The 21,694-nt window shown below is 41.8% G+C and overlaps 1 protein-coding gene and 1 long non-coding RNA gene across 3 annotated transcripts in view; one reads left to right on the plus strand and one right to left on the minus strand.

The window, feature by feature from the left end:
* On the plus strand, window positions 1-7,020 carry LOC310764067. The gene is made up of 2 exons (XR_014549003.1): window positions 1-635; window positions 3,907-7,020. It is a non-coding gene; the product is annotated as an uncharacterized lncRNA (long non-coding RNA).
* PIGR (polymeric immunoglobulin receptor) overlaps window positions 4,544-21,694 on the minus strand; it is a 25,705-nt gene continuing 8,554 nt past the window's right edge. The window contains exons 1-11 of one of the 2 annotated variants that reach the window (XM_083617121.1): window positions 18,174-18,251; window positions 15,147-15,250; window positions 13,535-13,873; window positions 12,753-13,082; window positions 11,522-11,845; window positions 9,300-9,614; window positions 8,402-8,537; window positions 7,657-7,775; window positions 6,695-6,823; window positions 6,484-6,539; window positions 4,544-5,771 (exon numbers count right to left, since the gene is read on the minus strand). In XM_083617121.1, the coding sequence (XP_083473247.1) occupies window positions 5,682-5,771; window positions 6,484-6,539; window positions 6,695-6,823; window positions 7,657-7,775; window positions 8,402-8,537; window positions 9,300-9,614; window positions 11,522-11,845; window positions 12,753-13,082; window positions 13,535-13,873; window positions 15,147-15,204 (1,896 nt within the window). In that variant the 5' untranslated portion in view covers window positions 15,205-15,250; window positions 18,174-18,251 and the 3' untranslated portion in view covers window positions 4,544-5,681. Of the gene's footprint in view, window positions 5,772-6,483; window positions 6,540-6,694; window positions 6,824-7,656; window positions 7,776-8,401; window positions 8,538-9,299; window positions 9,615-11,521; window positions 11,846-12,752; window positions 13,083-13,534; window positions 13,874-15,146; window positions 15,251-18,173; window positions 18,252-21,694 lie in introns of those variants that run through there. The other variant, XM_083617120.1, reaches the window with a different exon arrangement.

Consider the following 21,694-nt stretch of genomic DNA (forward strand, 5'->3'; position numbering starts at 1 on the left):
GTCAATGAACATTCCCCAAACGTCATCTAGCAGCCCGTTCCCAGGTTCAGAGCAGTGGTAATTTAATTTTCACTCTCTCCTGCAGGCTCACTAGGTCCAAAACTTCCCCCCTCTTCTCCTGCTTCCAAGGGGGGTTTTGTATTTTTGACCGATGGAAATTTAATCCTTTGTCAAAAGCTTTCAGAGACTTTAGCTTGTAGCGTCTTTGCTTCAATCTATTTACAAAAGCGGAAGGCAGACTTCCTGTTTAGAACCTTCCCGCTTCGGTGCCAAATTAAAGTATTTCAAGATCCAATTTTCCGTTCTACTCACGGGTAGTTGTTTAAAATCCAATTGTCCACAGGAAAAAGTCAGCGCTCTCCGGCAGCAGCAATGCGGCTTCACTCCGTGAAAGAAGCAGTCGATTCAAAGCACCGCGCCACTCACCCCATGTCGCTCCAGATCCCCAAAATAGGGTTTCCCCGCGAGTAGGGGAGGCGCAAAGGGTGCCAGCCGAATCCCAAGTTCACAGGCTTCTCCCGCCTGTGATTTCAATGGGTCTCTGCCTTCGCCGTGGCGGTCAGACCCTGCTTTTCACAGAGCAAGTTCCTCCCGATCAGAGGAGCTCCGCCATTGCCGGAGGCGCCAACCCGGAAGTTCAACGTCTCTGCAGACTGTTTTAAGAGGCTATGATCAATGTACAACATGCCTGCTGAAATATCAAAAATGCACCTCCACTTTACTGCCTTTCTCTAGCATATTGTTTTAATTATTCAGAACAAATCTAATGCAATAATCCTTTGTGTGAACTGCACAGTGCACAGAATTTGGCTTGCTGGGTTGAGGAAGTTTTGCTTTTGACTTGGAACATAGTGCTACAGTTGCTACACTTCTCTGAGCAGGGAGAAGTTTCCAGGCATAGTGCTTACCCATGTTTGAGGAGGTCACTCGGGGCTGGTAAATTACAAATACTCAGGCTAATTAGTGCTGGACGAACAGCTTAACACTCCAATAGTCACCATGAAATGAAATACAGTGGTACCTCTGGTTACGTACTTAATTCGTTCTGGAGGTCCGTTCTTAACCTGAAACTGTTCTTAACCTGAAGCACCACTTTAGCTAATGGGGCCTCCTGCTGCCGCCGCGCGATTTCTGTTCTCATCCTGAAGCAAAGTTCTTAACCCGAGGTACTATTTCTGGGTTAGTGGAGTCTGTAACCTGAAGCGTCCGTAACCTGAGGTACCACTGTATAGGCTTTCAAAAACAGTCCCACCCAGTAGCCAAAGCCCATCTCTATCTCACCACAGCTCTCCAGAAAGAGACAGTGACCATGCCAGAATATTAGTTTACAGAACCCAAAAGCACTTCTCTCGGTGTCTCTCTTTGTCCATTCTTACCTCTGCCTCAAATTGCAGAATTAACACTTCTTATCAGGTCCAAGACTTTGGCCAATTATTGCCTGAGGGCAATTTGTAGTAATAGTCCTATTCACCCAGATTTGTTTGAAAACCCAATGTTATTGTTTAGTCGTTTAGTCATGTCCGGCTCTTCATGACCCCATGGACCAGAGCACGCCAATAATAGTCTATAAATAGTGACACTCTGTCAAAGAATGTTCCTGGACTTTCACACGTTTTTGATCCAGATACAAGGTGGGGGGGGGGGGGTTCTGTGTAGGATGCTGCCGGCTTGTTACTGCTATACTATAAGGAGACTTAGCAGCTGGGAACATTCTACAGCTCTCAGTGGTGAGTGGTGGAATTTATAGCCTGTGCTAATCTGAGATCTAAAATCTATCCTTTAAGTAGTCTCTGTCTGTGGCAGATATTTGCCTAAGGGGCTTAGGAGGAAACATACTGGCATGCAACCTCTCTTGAGAAGCACTGTTTAAAGGCGGTGTATCGATACTGTAAACACATACATAAAACACAAGCAGAAATCCATCTGGGTCAACAATCTGGATTAAGACTGAAGCACTTCTAGGACTGGGATATTATGTCTTCAAATGAGCAGACAGAGCAAGTGTGCACTTCATAAATGATGTGTAAATTGACTCAATTTTTATTTTGAAACTAATAGTTTGGAAGGAATTATATGTCTTGAAACATCAAAATATTGTAATAAGAAGACATTTATATAGGACTTTCTGGCCCCCATCTGTTATTGTATGTATCTAGCCTGAGTTAGATGATCAATTTACTACTCCCCACCACCACCTGTGAAGCAGCGAGGGGAGGCTTGGGAAGATGGATAAATCTAGCTTTTGTCTTCTAGTCCTAAGCATCTGGCTGGTGATATGCAGTATAGCAGGATATTCTTCCCTCACCAGATTACTCTTTTTCCTCAGAATAGCTTGCCAAGGAGGATCTGGGGATCCCAGAAACTTAGGAACAGCCCATAACAACAACTCTGTAGTAGCCGGGACCTTGGGATCTGCCAGGAGACAGGCAGGGATCCCACCCTGCAGAAAGGGACCTTGGCCTCTGAAGAAGAGGCAGAACAGCTCCCAGGAACAACAGTGCCTCCAAAGACCAAGCAGTGGTTCCAAGGGTTTGTGCATACATGTTTTTGTGTATACGTGCCACTCCCAGAATGCCACCCCAGTGCAAGACGCAATTGTATTGTACTGTCCGGGCCAATCTGGTGCTCCTGCCAGTGTATCCACACAGCCCCAACCTTATTGCCACCTTCTTCCCCAGCACTGCCTGCAAACGCTACAGCAACTGTGGTGTCAGATTGGCTGCTATTTATACAGAGTACCTAACAGAGGTTCCCTGCCTCAGTTTCCCTCCCTTGACAGGACCACAATATACTTCCTCTTCCTGTCTCAGTTTCCCTCATGACCACACTGCCTCCCCTCTCCTTGCATCGGTTTCCCTCAGCAAGTTCACAAGGTGTACTTTTCTCCTCAGCCTCTAACCCTACAAAAAGGTCACAATATCCCCACCCCCTTGCAGACCACTTTCGCTTCCACCTGCAGCTTCCCACCAAAAGCCCCCCCCCCCCCTCCTATCAGAAAAACATCCCCAGTGCCAGGAAGAGAGAGAGGGATGAGAACACCTCTAACCATTCTTAGTCTGTGTGCCTCTTGCACCCTCTCCTGGCTTAAACTGTCATTACCCTATTACAACTGACAAGTGCAAATATTAGAGATGCTGTCTGAATCTTTTATAGCAACTTTGGTTGTTAGTTCTGTTAGACAACCTTATGTTGTCTGTGAGTCAGCTAAATCACATTCCATCATTATAATAAGAAACTGAAGCAGTAGGTTCATGGCTTATAGGTAGAAAATTATTCAACGGGATGACTGGAAACTTGGCGGTGTAAGAGAGGGGCAGGTTTGAGAATTGTCCATTGATGTATTTGAGGTAGAAAAGGGGCTTATATTGAAAAAGTTTTATGAGAGACTTTGGCATAGACTCTGTTGTGGTTTTCCAGAAAGATTTCATAAGAACAGCCAATAACCAATCTAGTCTAGTGTCCTTTTCTCACAGCAGCCAACCACCGAAGTGCTTCTGCAAGCATCTGCTTTGATCTAAAATTGATAAAATGAGGAAAGGGGGGAATCGAACTCACGGAATATACATTCACCAAATGTCAGTAAAAATAACTTGAGAATTCCCCCCACTTCTTTTCAGTTCTAATGCATAGAAACTGAAATTCTGTACAAATGAATACAACTGGAGGAACTGTAGCATCATATCAACTGATTATATCAGATGATATGATGTGATATAATTAGCAGACTTGGCAATTCAGATCGTCCAAAAGTTAATATTTAAATGATTACGTATTTTGATTTATTTGCTGGCTTTTCTAGAAACAAACCGTTGGTGTGATATTTGAGAAAAAGTGTGCTGGTCTCCTATAGCTACCTTGCAGCAATAAAAATTCTGGTCAATAGATGCATTAGCGCCAACCACATAGGAATATTTCTGCTGGGATTTGCATCCTTTGCCCAGATGGGATGATGAACCAATCTAGTCAGATGCTCTATTCATTATGTTTACATGTAGCTTGTAGATCTAGTTGTGCAACTTGACTCCTTTGTGTAAACAAACCAAGTAGAAGGAAGGTAAACAAGACCAATTTCACAAAATAGATATACTGTAGTACTATAGGCTTGCAGTGTGACCAAAGGTTTCAACTCTATCACTATATAATATATGAGGCACAGTAAAGGAGCCATTCTGTATCTGTAACTATCATGCTACTGGCATGTCCATGAAACAAAGGTGCTTGTCTGCACCCCCAACCCCTTTTATTCTTACCAAAGCAAATTTTATTTCCCCCACCCCCCAGTGATTTGGTTCCTATTGAAATGGCCACAGATCAAAAATGATGAACGAAAGAGTGGTTACCAGATGCTCAACATTTGATTCCAGTTTGCTCTATCAAGTGTGTAACAGAACTATGTTGCATTTGCTATTCAGGGATGTCTCCTTGTTGTAAAATGTAAACACCTCATCTAGTAATGGATACATATATCCAGATCTTGATAACGTGGTTCTCTCTCAAAATCATGAGTTCTCTCTCAAAATCAGCAACAAACTCAACTTCCAAATTCACATTCAGGATATTTTTATGTCAGAAAACACGCTGCTCAAAAACATTGCATACAAATAACTATAAAGTCACTGATTCCAGATGATTATAGATTACAGAGTCATGCTCACAAACAAAAAAATAATCTTTTTATGTTTTGCGTTTACTGAATTAATTTTTAAACGGTTATTTTTCTCATTATCCAGAGTCCATCAACAGCAAAATCCAGCTGTTGTTTTCGTATACAGATGGGCACAACATTTGTATAAAGTTTCCAAATCAATACCTATTAGTTTAAAATGTTTCAGCGTTTCACAAAAATAATCAGGTACAGAATCATAGTCCCCCCCCAACCTACCCATCCCTTTCCTTCTATTCATGATTGCATGATTATGTGATCCTAGTTTCATTGCTTTTCTGATTATTGCTTCATTTTGTTTTGTTTTACATTTTCTCAATAAAATTGCATGAAATGAAAATCTCTAAAATGTGGTGGAGTGGAAAGAGGGTGGGGGGCTTCAACACCATACATTTAAAGCACCATTGTACTATTTGAACAGTCGTGAAGACTCATGGGAAATGTTGAGGGTGCTGGGAAATGCAGCTCTGCAAGGTCAGCACCCATAACAAAATACAGTTTCCATGACTTTTAAAGTGGTATAATAGTGCTTTAAATGTTTTGTGTGGATGTGGTGAGAGAAAGAAGATCAATCAATCAGGCACAGATTTGTAGGGGACTGAATTCAACACCAGGCTTCATCCAGGAAATCCAGAGCTACAGCACTTCCAACAGTTGACTGTCCAGCCTGTGCTTGAGGACTTCCAGTGAGGGAAGAGTCCCACCACCCCTCTAGGCAATTGCTTCCATTGTTTAACTGCTCTTACCATCATTACATTACTCCTAAATCACAAAACTTTATTAATTTGATTTATATAATTTTGATATGAAACTATTGACCCTTAAAGGAGTATATGTTGATCAAGAAATATTGTATAGTATGTGGCAGAACTGAGACAATTTGGGGAAATCTTAGCATCTCAGCATAGCTCGCTATTCACTTATTCTAATCATAGGCTGTCTTTAGTCATTATTGCATAATTGGCTTCCACCAGTCTTCCAGCATTTGCAATCAAACTCTTCAGCCATCTGCAAAGCTCTATTGTTCCTGGTCTCTTCTTGCAGGGGTCTTGTTGCCTTCATTCAGCAGGACTGTGGTATAAGCCATCTCAATTTCCTCCGTGGAGCCCTAAAAGAACAAACAGAAACCCCAGTACTATTTTAACTTGGTCCATGTGACAAAATGGCCGCTTTCTCAGAGAGAGCTCCAGTTTGTGAAGCACTCAGAGATATCTTAGATGTCTGCATCAAAGAAGCAGCTGCTCATGCATAGGTTTTCATATGATTTGCACCCCTGCATGATCAGTAATGTGGAAGCCCGCATGCACACAGATTCTCACACGCTTTGCTCCTTTAGTGCAGGCATCCATACCATCCAGGGGTGAAACCAGCAGCATTCCCAGCATTCCCTGGGGCACCCTTTCATGTGCTGCACACATGAAGGCAGCTAGTTTGATCTAACTAGTTTACTGCCTGCAACAGTCTATACCATTTTTCATCCATGATGGTTCACAAAGGGGCTAGCAAACTGAAACATAAATTTAAACAGCAGTTAATCTGAAACTACCATCAACAGACAACAAAAGAAAAGAAAATAGACTTTTTTTTAAAAAATGGAAGAGAAATAACAAATTAAACTAAAAGGAGGTTTGTGCATCCTTCTGAAAGGAAGAGAATGACTGTAACAGTTTAGGGGGGGGGACTGCCACCAAAGTCCTTGCTTAATACAGTAACATGCAAAGAACACTAGAAGCTTTTAAAATGAGTCGTCGTCGTCCCCCGCTTCGTAACTGGGATTACCAAGGGACTATTATAGTCCTGTTAATCTATCTCGCTCTTACCCTCTTTGTCTTCTTTGGTTTACCAGTCTCCTTAGGACTGCCACTGGTTATATTCTCTGTAAAGAATGAGAGATGTTAAGGGGCTGAACATGAAAGTAATAGAAAGCTCTTCCATGAATATACAACTTTCTTAAATGAATCACTATATTGCATTGTCTCTCCCCATTAACACCTAGTTGTAGCTAGAGTAAATGCTATAAAAGGGTCTTACCATCCATGGTCCCTAATTGGGTCTCATTAGCATCTTCCATGCATACATTGTCCTTTGCTCCGTACTGTCTCACATTCTCAAAATCTGTCATGCTGATGTTTGTCCTGTAGCTTCCAACTGAGACCAAATCTGTAGAAAGGAGAGGGGAAATGCAATGCAGTTCTTCAGCACATAATGTGAACAAAAATCCATAATACTCTGGTAAATTGTGCATATAAATACATATACTGGTGAAAATAATGCATTATATCAGAAAAAATGGTTTACAAAAAATGTGTACTTTATGCAAAATTGCATATAAAAACATACATAGTAGGAGAAATTTGCATTAAAATGTTGATGGATTTTCGTGAGGACTTTAAAAAAAAATGCAAACTGATGTAGAAATGTGGATAACTGAACTTAAGACTGTGGGGGGGGGGGAATGAGACATGGAGAGAAGCCAAAATACTGAGACATATCCACCAATCTCAAATTCTGAAGCAAGGTCCTCTTCATTCATTGCAGCTACAAAGAAAGCAAGCATAGGATTGGAGCCAGAGAAAATATTTGTGGGTCTCTCATCAGGCTAACAGGTAGAATTAGTGCTTGTGCTGCTGTGCCACCCATGTGAATACTTCATACCAGGACCATTACACTCTTATTCTTAACCATGATCCAGAAGACAAAAGGACACCAGTATAGCTTCATAGAGTATATGAGCCTTCAAGGGCATCTGGGCATTCATGGCCTGTGAGTTGTTTCTAACAGGAGTTAAGAGACAAAGACAGATCCCAAGGCAACATGAACCCAAGGAAAACGTTTCTGAAGTTCACCTTGCTAATGTTCACAATATATTGTTTGGGAAGTGATAATTCAAGTGCTCAAATTATAACAAAATTAAAATTATAACTCAAATTATAACAAAAAGTACATAAATTTACAATTATATTCCACACAGCCTAGAACTTGTATAGATTCACCTGAATGCTTGAAAACCTTGCGCTTCACAACAATACCAATTGCGACAAGAAGCAGAAACACAACTCCAAGGGGGACTAAAGTGGAGACCAGAACTGAGGAATTTTTGCTATCTTCATGGCTGAAAGAGAAGTTGAATTGGAACTGTAGTAACTTTAGAATGAATAACCAGTGCATACAAATTTTAGGAAACAGATAAACTTGCCTAAATATTCTGTTGACATGGCGTTACTTATATTCTTACGATATTTTAAAGACTACAGGTACATTCCCAGAATCTATTAGTATTAGGAGCAAACTTTACATGCTTATGGTAGCTCCATGAGTTTTTCAACATGGAAGAGGGAGGTAGGTCTAATTTTGAAAGCAAAGGGACATGCAGGTGAGAAATAGAGGATCCTTCTACCCTTCTGCTTCTCATTCCTCAGCTGAAGCCCTTTTCTCCGACAAGGAGAAAAATGTCTGGGGAGAAAAGCTGCAGGGAGGTAGATCACAGGAAGAGGGTAACAACTGGCTCTGCACTCTTCCCCTGTGTGTTCTCTTTGTATTTCAAATTGGACTCTATTTTTACACAAAGGGGAGCAGGCCTGGCCCTCAGCAAGTGCCAACTGTGAGTTTATCTGATTGCTCAAAATGTATCTGATAAATTCAGTAACAAAATGTGACTTGCTTCTTCTTTTAGATCCTCTTGCTTCTTCTTATACAATGCACTCACATATCATCCTTAAGGCTTTTACAGTGGCTCACCTGTCTACGGGGCTCTCAACTCCAGTTGCCTCCTTAGCTTCATTTAAAGGAAGGCCCCTGCTTCTAGGGTTGACTTCAGGAATTATATCACTGGGTTCTTTGTCGGCACTGGAATCTTCTTTAGGGTTTTGAAACACTATTTAGGCATGTTTGGGAAATTGGTATCAAGCAACATATAAGAAAACAAAAAGCAGGAAAGAAATAAAATAGTCAGTACCTTCTGATAATGGTTGTATCATGGCTTATTGCTTGCACACAGACCCCCTTCATACCTGCCCTATTATTCACAATAAAACCAAGGAGGCTTTAATTAACTACAGTTTCTCATTTTGTCCAAACAAAAGGTTTACTATCATAGAAACGGATATTAAACCAGGATATTAAACCAAGCCATGGTTTAAGATCCTGGGTGATAGATTCCTGCTTTAGACAAAATGAGAAGCTGTTGTAAAGTAACATTAATTATTGGCAAAGGAAGGGCAAAGGGCTCTATGCAGAGGCTAAAAGAGCATGCATGCCTCAGTAATCCACAATAATCTGTTGTGTGGAAGTGCCTTTAAATGCTCCTGTGTTTAATTGTTGCCAATCTGTGTTACTCGCAGAATCAAATTATAGAAAAAGTATCTTCTGAATTGTTTAACTGAGTGGTTTAAATATGAATTATGGCACTCTAGGAAACCAGGAGCATAGCTAAATCATGTCATCCATGAAAGGCAAAGACCCACAAGCATAAATCTGCTCCATAACTTGAGAGTGGACATCTTTAGATGCTCTTGAAGTGCTCACTAATTATAATGTGTCAAAATTTGGAAGCAACCCATAATAGGCCTGGTAAAATGTAGACACTACAGGATATGAAACCTACTGTGTTGTCCCTCTGATCAGAACTGAAGCTCACCTTCTTGCACTTCCAGATGCATTGCAGTTGTTTCTGCATAGTGACCTCCACGTCTGACTCCACACCAATACCACCCTTGATCTGTTCGTGACACTTGGTCAAAATTCAGCGACAAAATTCTGTTGGTTGCATCACAGTTAACCACCAAGCCGTTTTCATTTTGGGTGGATAAGACGAGAGGTTCACATCCAGTATTCTTCCACTTGCACCAATACTTCTCATAATCAGCATATTCACATGAGTAAGAGCATGATAGTTTCAGTGGGGCACCGACAACAGCGTTGATCTCATTATCTATTACTAAATTGGGTTTCCCTGTTTCAAAAGCGGGGGGAAATTAGAAGTAAATAGGCAATCAGTAAATCACTTTAAATCAAAGACAGAGAGCCTAATTTTAGCATTATTAAATGAAATAGCTGGTATACAATATATCACATCAAACGCCCCTAACTGGACCAGACCAGACCTTCCTAAGCAGATGAATATGTCATGTGACAAATAGAATGCATGAACTAGGCAATTATAGATAGTATTTGCTGCAGAAAACCCAAGTAGAATGTACTTTGGGTTTTTCCCTTTCAACGGAAAGATAAAAGGCATAGTAAGAATTGAAATGAAACCTCCAACCCTAGGTTTATAGGCCTATGAAGTGGCAGGGCCTGCTGGCTGATTATTAGGCTCAAAGGTAATGTATATGCCATACCTTTAAAGTTCCTTCAAAGCATGCACACTCCCCAAATAGGATCGTGGGAATGGGAATTGTAGCTCTATAAGGGGTAAACTACTGCCCCAATGATTCTGCACAGGGGTAAATGTGTTTTTAAGGTGCTTCAAATATATGATGTATAGACAGTGGCGGAGCAAGCTGATCGAGCACCATGGGGCAGGGCTAGCCGACCGTGGGATGGGGCCAGCCGACCGCGGGATGGGGCAAGCTGAGGCAGGACACTCCGTGGGGCCTCAGAGGAGTCTGTCTGCCTCCTCCCACTCAGCTGCCCTACAGCTGAGGGGGAGGTGGCGGGCAGACCATTTGGGGCAGCACAGAGTCTGCGGGCGCCCAAGCCACCGCGTCACTCCCAGGAGAGATGTGTAGCTCAGGCACACTGCAGGCCCCATGGAGAGTGCAGCCTGGCATTTTGTCGCACACACCCCTTAGTAGTGACACCCGGGGCACCCCACCCCCACTGCACCCCCTTCCTCCGCCCCTTTGTGTAGACAGACTATTTTAGCTTCTTAAGAAATTAGCAGATGGAATTAACAAGCTATCTAGTGGAATGGCTGCACTGGATACACATTTCCTGTAAAGGAAAGAAGTGGCGGAGGAGAACAACAATGGCAGCTCTGGACAAGCAGTTATCAGAGCAGTCCTATCTCTTCAAGGAGGTAAACAGCAACAATAAAACCAGGAAGCAGAGTTGGTGATTAAATTTCAAAATTGGATAGCATATCCTTGCCTTATTTTCTTTAGCAGAATCTGCAAAGAATTGCTATTCTGAATGTACCCTAATAAGGACATGTAGACAGCCAGATCCACAAATGAGATTGTCTGAAACTATTTGCTGTGATTTTAAAGAACTGGCTATTATCTAGCAGGAGTAAATCTCTTTTCGTTCCCATTCATCTCAATGATAGAATTAAGTTGGTCTCTCTTACTGAAATTAATGGGAATTAAATGAGACATTTAATATGCACTTCTTCTTAGTGTAAACTACCATTGTGAGAATAATCCTACAAGGATCAAAACCCCAGTGGGTTGGGAAGGGCAGTCTAACCCATCCCACCCACCTACCCACTGCAATTTATCCATCTACCCACCTCCCACACTCTATGTAGGATTTCCACTGAAAGAAAGTTCCCATTATCACTAATGCAAATGGGGGAGGGGTGTTTTCACTCAGGAAATAAGTTACATTCTTCTTCCCAAACCCTACCTATCATTGAACCAATCCTGCTCTCTCCCCCAGAGAATATTGCCCCTTTTTTACAAACCAAAAACAAGACTGGGTGTTTTATGCGATAATGCATTTCATGTCATATCCAGCTTGCTCCTGTCTGGATTATTCTCATTATCTGCAACAAAGTCCCTTTGAAAAACAAGTATAATATTTAGGACTGATTCCATTTGATCCTGCTGTGCTGTATCAGCTTAGGCTCTGCAACACTGAACAAAAGAGGCATATAGTTCTGCTGAGAAGCACATTAGAAGAAACATGGTCTGTTACCTTCTACAATCTTCAGCTCTGTTGCTGACCTTTTTTCCTCTTTTCCATCTACTACACACCAGTAGAACCCTGCATCCTTCTCATTCAGTTGGTTCAACAGGATGGTGAATGTTCCATTACTTGGGTTATCATGCATCACTATTCTTCCCTCATAGGAATCCATCACATACCCAAAGTCATTTATTAATGGAAGGCACCTGTTTTTTTCTAACTTGCACCACTGTTTGCGTGTATAATTCTCTTTTGGATCATAATGGCATTCAACAGACACTGATCCACCTTGGACTCCTCTTGCTACAGGTTGTCCTTTGGGCACCAAAGACCCTGGAGAAAGAGAAGGCATGAAATTATATTGTTGCTGTTGTTGTTAATTTCATTTCTATACCCCTTTATGTATTTAAGAAAAAAAAATCTTCAAGAAGTTTACATTAAAATATCAGATAAAACAATATAGAATAAAACATTATGGGATAAAGTCAAGTGTATATTCAAAGCAACATCATTAACGGAAAACTGAAATATTATCTTAAAGATTTCAAAATAAAACATTACAAAAGTGGTCAACTACAGAAGCCACGTTTAATGACATTTAGCATACTAATAACACCATGCTCCAAATCCCCAGATGACAGCTCTGAATGGTTTCATAGAGATGTTGTAATATAGTAGACAGAATGGACCCTTGTAGGATCCCACAGCCCAAAAGCCATGGAGCCAAGAAACATTCTCCTAGTACTGTACTACTACTGCAGATAGGAGTAGAACCACTGTAATACAATTCTCACTTCCTTGAGTTGCTCCAGATGAACACCATAGACAGTGGTATCAAAAGCCACGGAGATGTCAAGGAAACCAACAGGATCGCATTTCCCACTGTTTCGGTGCTGAAACTGGGTTTGAAACCGGACTGAAATGTATCTAAATAATCTGCTTCTTCCAGACATACCCGTAGCTAGCTGGCAACTACCTTCTCAATCACCTTGCCCAGTAAAAGGAATATTAGAGACTGGATCGTAATTTTGTAAAACCTCTGGATCCAGAGAGGACCTCTTCAAGAGGGGCCTCCTTCAAGGCAGTGGGCATAACGTCCTCCCATAGTGAGACATTGTCCACTCCCTAGAGCCATCCAGTCAATTCCCGCCTACTAGATTTTATCAGACATGATAGGCAAGGATTAAGAGGGCACATTGTTTGCATTTAGGACTGCAAAATCTCCCAGCCCATTACCCACCTTCATAGACATGTATATCCAGTTCCTTGGATTCTCCCCCTGCCCCATAGATTCCAGCTCCACAGAGATATGACCCTGAATCTTTCTTCTTTAACTGGGTCATAAAGATACTGAATGATCCAGGAGTCCCAAGAAAGGTCAGCATAACTCTTCCTTCGTAGGCTTCGTCAATTTTTCCATACGAGTCAATAACAGTGTAGCAATCATTCTTTGACATCTTGCACAGGTACTTCCGAGCACTTGCATATTGCGCACCCAAGTCACAGTTCATAGTCACTGATCCATGCTGCTCAACATAAATGAGTTGAGCTTCATCCGGAACTGTTGAATCTATAGTAAGGAGACATAGCTTTACCAATTCTCCATCTTCCATTCTACAATCTCATGTTGTTCTGCATTGCACTATGTATTGCTCCATGGTTCTACATGTTATGACTTCCTACATTTCTTCCATTAGCTCCCCCCGCCAAAAAAAGTAATTAAACAGTTGGAGACTTCAAGGACTTTCTCACTCCCCATCTACAACTGTTCGTGTCAAGAAATGACACAGTTACCACTATGTTACCCCCCTTCCCACTCACTTACATTCCCATCCACAGCTCATATGTATTCAGAATTTGTTTGTCCCAGAATAAAACAATAAAACAATAAGATGATTTAGTTATGCAGAGGATGAAGCAGGAAAAAGTGGAAACTAAAAATCTCATCTTCCAATAAGCCATAGATAAATGGATATTTGTAGCCTGCTTCTGACAGAAAATAAAGTAGCATTATATATTTACCTTCGGAAACATCCAGCTTCACTCTGAAAGACAGTCCATTGTCATTTAGTGAAACACCACATTTGTACATCCCCATGTCTCCTCTTCTAAGCTCTGATATTAATATAGTGAATATGCCATTCTCTGGAAAGTCTGTTATTAAGGCTCTGCCTTTGAACGCTCCAGCAACATAGCCATTGCTAGAAATGATGGTTGAACATTGCCGTGTTGATTCCTTGCACCAGTACTTCCTGCTGTGTCTATTCACACTAGTGGGAGGGTAAAAGCATTTCACAGTCACTGAGCCTCCAAGCAACCCAGTCACCTGCCGTGGTCCAAATATGGGACTTGAAGTTAAAACTGAAAAGGGAAACGAACAGTGCACATCACTAGCTGCCACGGCATCACTAAAATAAAAGCTGAAATTATGGAGAGTGTCAACTACAAGCCTTACATAAGATTAAGCCCCTGCCATATGCAGTTTGTGTGATCTGCTGACCAATGAAACTTAAATCCCGTTCTGCCCTGCCCCGACACCTTACATGTTGCATATCTGTAGCTTCACCCCAAACAGGTTGAGGATCCTGCATTTTTGTAAATAATAATAAATGACATAAGCATACTAAAAACTGTTTTAATGCTACAGTACCATATCAGTGCGTCCCAAATGCTTGGGAAAGCAAGCATGTCATACCCGCCAACATTTTTCCCATGAAAATAGGGACATCCTAAGGAAAAGCAGGGCATTCTGGGATCAAATCAGAAACCGGGATGACTTCTGTAAATCCAGAACTGTCCCTGGAAAATAGGGACCCTTGGAGAGTCTGGCATGTCTTTGTCTGGTGCTGAAGTTGGTGCCATGCAGGCCTTCGTAGGGAGAGCCTTCTGTAAACAGGGAGCCACTACAGAGAAGGCTCTCCTCACCATCCTCTAGACCTTTCTGAGAGGTGACATGCACAGAAGGGTCTATGATCTCAGGATCTCTGCAGATCTGTATGGGGGAAAGCAGCCCTTTAGGGAAAATGGTTAAATTGAATGCTAGGGGTATAATCCCATTTATACAGATTTCTTATTTTGGATTTGATTAAACACCTTGCATTCTAAAAGTTCTTCCAACATTACAGGTTTGCTGTGTTGCAAACAGAAAGGGCAGCTGGACAGTATCAAATGCCTTTATAGCACCTCATTTTCATCTATATAATAACCATCTATAAAGCCTGCCTCTGCTTTTTAGGCTGAGCAACATATCACTGAGGAAGGCCACTTCTTCGCAGTTTACACTTTAGAAACATCAACATATGATTAGAAAAGCCAGGGCATCACCCAAGTTATCAGAATTTTTTTAAAAATAAGCAGAATTAATTTTAGTACCATCTGGAACAAACACTAAAATATACAGGTACATATCCCAATCAAAGTTAGGCATATTTACGTTCCATGAATTTAAATCCATCCATTAAGATTCATGGGACTTATATGTACTGGGATTTGCAAGATCATTCCTTAAGTATTTGTTTCTTCATAAGTGCCTTTTGGTTAAACTATATCAAGGGGTACAAATGTTTTGGGCTACTGCCCTATGAAGATGTATAAATTGTGTTCTTAATATCCTGGTAGTTGGTTAAATACTCACGGCTTGCAGATTCAGCTTGGACAAAGGCCAACAAAAAGATGAAGGCCAGGACGGCCATTTTACTCAAGGGTCCTAAACCTGAGATCCCAGGCTTCTCATACAAACTGAAATTCAAAAAGAAATTATTACATCTGTAAATAGGCAACATCTAAGATAGGGATATTGTGTGTGTGTGTGTGTGTGTGTGTGTGTGTGTGTGTGTGTGTGTTAAACAGGCTTCAATTGTACATCAACTAAATAATCCTGCATAGAATCTTAAGTGAAAACATAAAAAATAAGAATCCTTAGCAATGTTCAGGCTGGCATTGTGAATATCGCTTGATCTGGGTAATGTATTTGAGATAATTTCCCCATAACATTGTGTTATTTAGCTAAGAGAAATTGTGAGCTCGAAGAAACATCCTCAAAATTCATTGCATGCAGTAATATTTATACTAATTGACTAACCAGTTCATTTATTAAAAGTTAGAGAGGTTTAAAGGATTTATGAACTACATAGATTTGACTGCGTGATAAAATTCTAAAATGATGCACTAGAGGGCAGTCGCAATGTACAGATGTGTCTGGCAACATACACCAAAGACCAGAAAACACTCTTGCCACAGTTTAATAGGACCTAATCTATTTCTATTAAAATCTATGGCAGTTTTGCTATTGATTCCAGTAGGATGTGTGGAGAGATCCCCTAGGCAAGGAGGGATTGTTATATCTCAGTATATCTAGAGGCCCCATTATCATCTTCGTCAACATTGAAACTTTTCTAGGGGACAATGTTCTTGCTTACATATGTCATCAGAACAGAAGCAATGCTCACATCATGCCATGGAGCGGCAGTTTTTTGGGTGGTCTGCCCCACTGTTTGCTGGGTCACCTCTCCAAGCCTTATCTCTATACCCTTTTGTCCCTGCAAGTCTTTGCTCTTTGTTTGCTCTATTCAAACTCTCATGATTCGAAACTGCATTTCAAGTAAACATATATAAAAGTCAGGAAGCATTATATAGTTATAGTGCCCTGAGACTCCTAGCAGCTGTTCATAATAAGAAAAACAAGAGACTGAGCTCATTCACACAACATGCTAAGCCAAACCTGGGTTTAGTGAGACTGTGTGAATGTGCAGGCTCCCAAAGAGCAGCTCACTTTGCTTCCCCCCACCCCCTTCTCTGCCATGTCACACTGAGCTAGGCCATGTTTTGGCTTAGTATGTCATCCAAACTGGGACTTAAAATTAAGCTCTTTCATCCCCTGTCTTGAGCTGTAGCCTTGACCCAGTTCAAGAAAACACCGAAAAGCCAAAATTTGGTTTAGCATAGTGCAGCAGCAAAAAAAGAGCAAAATGTGTGCAAGTTCCACGCCACGGTTTGTCCTGGTGTGTTGTGCAAACTGGGTTACTGGGTTCTAGTATGTATAACTGAGCTAGAAAAGGATGCTTCCAGCCTGATGCTGTTGAATGCCAGGGACTCTTTCAGAGCTAAGCCAAAGCCGATGCTTTTATTTCATTGGGCTTTTAAAAAATATAATAATGCTTGTTCCTAACTGGCGTTATGAATAAGAGGATATATCAATGCTTTTAAAAGTGTGTTGTTAATTATTTATTTAGTTGTTATTTTCACGCCACATCTTCCTTTCCAAAAGGGAGCACAAGGCAGATAACACAATGTCAAAGAACACATTAAAAGCATTCACCAGCCCCCCCAGCAATAAAACAGCAACAGGCAATACCTCCCAAACTCGAATCATAGCTGCATAAACAGGTGCGTTTTCAAAGTGAGGAGACAGCTTGATTTCACCCAGGAGGAAGTTCCATAGGTGCGGTGCTGCCATGGGGAATGCCATATTGTGTGACTGTCCTCCACACTGCCTCCGTTTCCTAAACAATGAACAGGGTCTCTTCCACTGCTGGCAAAGTCTGGTTTGGGAGGTGCTCCTTCAAGCACTTGAGATCCAAGCTGCTCAGGAACTACTGACCCACATCATCTCCATTTTGTCAGGATTAGGAACATAAGGAGCTGCCTTACATTGAGTCAGACCATGGATTCATGTATTGTCTACATTGCCTGGCAGCAGCTCTCCAGAGATATGGTAAATAGTCCTCCCAGCCCAACCTGGAGATGCTGAAGATTGAACCTGGGACCTTCTGCAAACAAGGCAAATGTTCTATTACTGTGCTACGACCCTTCCCCAAATTCAGCTTCAGATTATTGGCCATAATCCTGCCCATCACCACTCCTGATGCAGATGGTGTAAAGACTGGAAACTGAGAAGACAACATTCAAATTCTCATGATGTTGAAGTTTTTGGAGCCTCCAAACTTAGCAGCTCTGTCATCTGTTGATAGAGATTTCTGCTCAGAATTACGTTGTATGTTCCATCTTGAGTCACCTTCTATGTTTGCTTCCTTATACCCCCTGCCGTTCTATCCTGTTGCACTCGAGCAGAGGATTGTGATGGTGGAAATTGGTGTGTGTGTGTGTGTGTGGCAGCGTTTAACCAGTACCGCTCTCTTAGCCCTCATTCACTCACAATATTCCTGCAGAGTTTTTCTAACACAGCGTGTTTGTTCAATATTTCTAATGCCTACATTTAGTAGAGCTTACAACCAAGGCAGCTTGCAGAGAAGCATTCTGTCCTGTCTCTATCTTCTTGCCCATCACATTGTCTTAAATTTCCTGCAAATATTTATTCAGAAATAAAAAGGGCTGAACAACATAGGAACACGCAGCCAAGGCAGTCTAAATAGAAACTGGTCAATCAAGTAGATACGATAAAGTTTGGCAACGGACTGAACCAAAACGTGGGACCCAGTTCCCTTTTTCAAAAGGTTCCAACTTTTGATTGCTAGAAATCTGAATCAATGCTAAATTAGACCCCAATTCGGGAACAATCCCTCCAGTAGGCATTTGCTGTCTCTTCCTTTCAGGGATCAGACCAAAAGGGTGACGATTTCTTCCACCCACATCCAATTTTAATAGGGTGATACATACATTTACAAACACAGTACTCTCCCAAAGACTGGTCTTTGCCACCTACCTCTCGCTTCCCTAAATAGTGTTTCTGGCACTCTCCTTGCTGCCCTGTTACGTGCTGACTTAAGAAGAAAGAAGGCTACATGTTAGGCAACTCAAGAGCTGCCAAAAACCACTCCTTAAAATCCCGAGAGTTTACATTCTAAGTTTACAGCTGATCTGACCTTTACACCTCTTCTCCTTTAGTCAGAAACACAAAGGTTAGAGGGCAGCGTTTGCCTTGAATTTTCTCCTTTGCCCCAGGGGCAAGGTGACAGCTAATGATCTTCAGTTAGGGGGAGGTAGATTTTGGTTGAACATGAGGAGAATCTTATTGATGGTAAGAGGTGTTTGACAATGGAATCTATTACCTACAGAGCTGGCTGGCTATTCCGCGCTAGAGCTTATCAAGCACAGAATGGACAGCCATTCATGGGATCATCACCAGCATTTTAGGGGGCTAAATTTCAGCAGCGGTGGTGTTGCTTCTCTCTGAAATAAGGATGGGGTGAGGTGGCCACAAAGTCGGGAAAGTTCTGGGTTGATGGCAGCAGCTTCCCACAGTCAGGAAGCTGCCACCAATTCAGAGTTCCCCCAACCTGCACTCCCCCCCCATCCTGGCAAATGTAACACTGCCATCGGGAGAGTATGCCATTGGGAGAGTATGCCTGCAGTCTTCATGTAGCTCTGAATGTTCTGCATCAAGCAATGGTTTGGACTAGCTGTTCTGCAAGATCCCTCCCACCTCTATAATTCCTCCATAGCTACTGGGGCCCATGTGAGTCCTTGGCACCTTCGTACCTTGGCACCCATAATGGCCTTGGGTGGGTGGATGGGTTCACACAGCTCTTCTACTGCTGCACAATATATGCATTCAGGAGCAAAATCAGTGGCAACACCAAAGGCTCAGAAGGCTAAGGGTATGGGTATCAGCTGTTTATCTTGGAACCTGTACCTGAACATATGACTTCATTCCAAGTCTTGACCCCAATTCCAGTTCAACTTCATGTTCAGTTTGCAAGTAAGTTAGTTCTTGTAAGGTACTAACCCTCCTGCAAAGTCTCCCATCATGGAATGTACATCCAAAATCTTTGCTTTTTCCTCTTCCACCATAAGGCTTTTAACAAACCAAGAAAACCCACTAATTTCTGCTTGCCCCTCCTTTCCCTGAGAGCAGACATGTAGAGGATTGCACAGCAAGTGTTTCACACTGAATTTGAGGCATGGCCTGAGGCAGCCTGAAGCTTCACTCTGATCTACTGTATTTCCTCAAGGCTTGAAAGCAATCGCATGGGAAGAGGCATAGGTTGTGTTTGTGTGAGTGCAATTGTGCAGGGGCACGCGTGTAGTCATGGCAGCCAAGTCATCTTACCAACCAGGAAGGGGTGTTTTGCAGCACTCATGCAGGCAGAGACTATAGCGAATGCCAAGTAAGCAGTGTGCAAATAGCCTGAAGAATGTATTCTCTGGGCATCAGGTGATGGACTTTGTTATAAGGGGTAATTCCCAGCAGTGAAAATATTTTATTTCCTCCTTTGCATAAAAGATGCCTTGTTGTTCTTTCTTCCTCTTGCTGTGGTGTTGCTCAATGGCTACTTGTCTTAGGCTATTTATTAACTCCTGGACAATGAAAAAAATGCCCTTTCAGATTCTGAGTCTCTGTCTTCTATAACACTTCCCAGCTAGAGGCTGGTATAAAACCAACAAGATGGCCTTGGCTTTAGAATATTTTAAACCAAGGTCCTCTCGTTCTCTGGAAGCTTGAAATATTTTCTCAGTTGATTAAATAGGTTTTCTCACAAAAGCCCTCGTACTTGAACATATCATTCTCTGTTTCCTGCATAATATCCAAAGGTAAGCAGGGTCTGGTATGGTTTCTAATTGGATTGGGGATTCCCTCATTGTCCCTCATTGGATTGAGATTCCCACATTGCAGGGAGTTGGACTAGGGGGCACTTCCGACTCTACAATTTTATGGTTCTATGATGCTATATCCAATTACATCTTGGCCCTCATTGCTACAGAGGGATTTCTTCAGATACACCATTCTCATTAGTCCATCTTGCCTCAAGGTCCTCTCCCCTCTGCCCTTGTCCTCAAGCCTCATCCTCCCACACCTACCATTCCCTTGGTTTCCGGTTTCCATCATGAGTGTTGGCTCCAGATTGGGGCGTGTGTGGGCTTGTGCAAGATGCTTCAATGGCACCTCATATCTGAGTGGGCCTGCCTCCTTGTCACTGTCACCACTGCCCTTTTGCTCATCCTCCCATTCAGCACCAGAAGCAGAGGCAAGTAGAGGCTGTTGCTCATTCTTCTTAACCTTCTTGCTGTCTGCATGGTTGGAGAGGACATGTGAGAGGACAGGCAACAAAGAGGAAAAGGAAGAGCAAGACCAGGGAGCTCTGGGAATCGGCAGTGAGGGCCCTAATGTAGGCATTGGCGGGTGCCAGACATTGCCAACCCCTGATGCTGGCCCCAACCTAGAGGTTATGTCAGGTTTTAAATCCTGATCAAACCAACAATGTTCCTTTTCCTCACAAAAATTGAACTGCAGTCATTGGTGACTTGGTTCTTTGAGTAGCTGTACTGTTCAGAATTTTCTGCACTGTCACACTAGCCCAGACAATCAGTACAGAAGGACAAGCAAAACACAGTCTAAATCACCGAAATGTGAATAAAATTGGGTTATTTACTGAAGGGAAATGAAGTTGTTTTCTTTAATGTACAGAAATGTTTGTGTCACAATGCTTATGCAGACTGCTGTCCAGCATACCATGGTAAACTGAAAAGGCAATGAAATTTAGTAAAAGTCATTTGCTTGGCCTTGAGGTTTACCAGTAAATGCGAGAATTCTCACACACATGTAGGCAGTGCTTTTTTCTTTAAAAAAAAGTTTAGGGGTACTCTCGTTTTCCTACTCATATTGAAATACTGAGCCTCAATGAGGCCAAACGTAGATTTACAAAATGTTTAGGGGTATGCGTACCCCCAGAAAGAAAAGCACTGCGTGTAGGAATAAAAATAGCAGAATATGGTGCATTTTGTAATTCTGCTTTAAATTTCTAGGATTTGGGATTGCAAAGAATGGTTTATTGTGACAGGACTTCAAACATCAAAAGAAACATATAAATCAAAGTAACACAAGATCCATCATCATTTCTGGCAGCAGGAAAAAATGAGGCTGCCAGTACAAACAAAATTTGACTAGCAGATTTAAATCACTGGTGCATATCAGGAAGCGGGAAGTTGTGGTACAAGCTTTATCCTGAACAGACAGACAGCTATATTTGCATTTCTCTTCTCTCACAGATTGACTGCATAGTGGTTTAGAGTATTTTTAAAACACTTATTACTGTCACTTCATTAGTGACTCATTTCCTTCAAAGGGGGAGTCTAAGTCATATTAAATGTATCAACAATTATTCATTTTATATAAAATTTTGTATTCTATACTATCTAATCTATCTATTTCTATGAAGGTGCTGTGAACTATGATTTGCTGGAGATCTTAGAACAGAGCTTTCCAGACTTTTAATGTTGGTGACA

This window comes from Podarcis filfolensis (genome assembly GCF_964270895.1).
Source record: "Podarcis filfolensis genome assembly, chromosome: 6".
Classification (NCBI taxonomy): Eukaryota; Metazoa; Chordata; class Lepidosauria; order Squamata; family Lacertidae; genus Podarcis; species Podarcis filfolensis.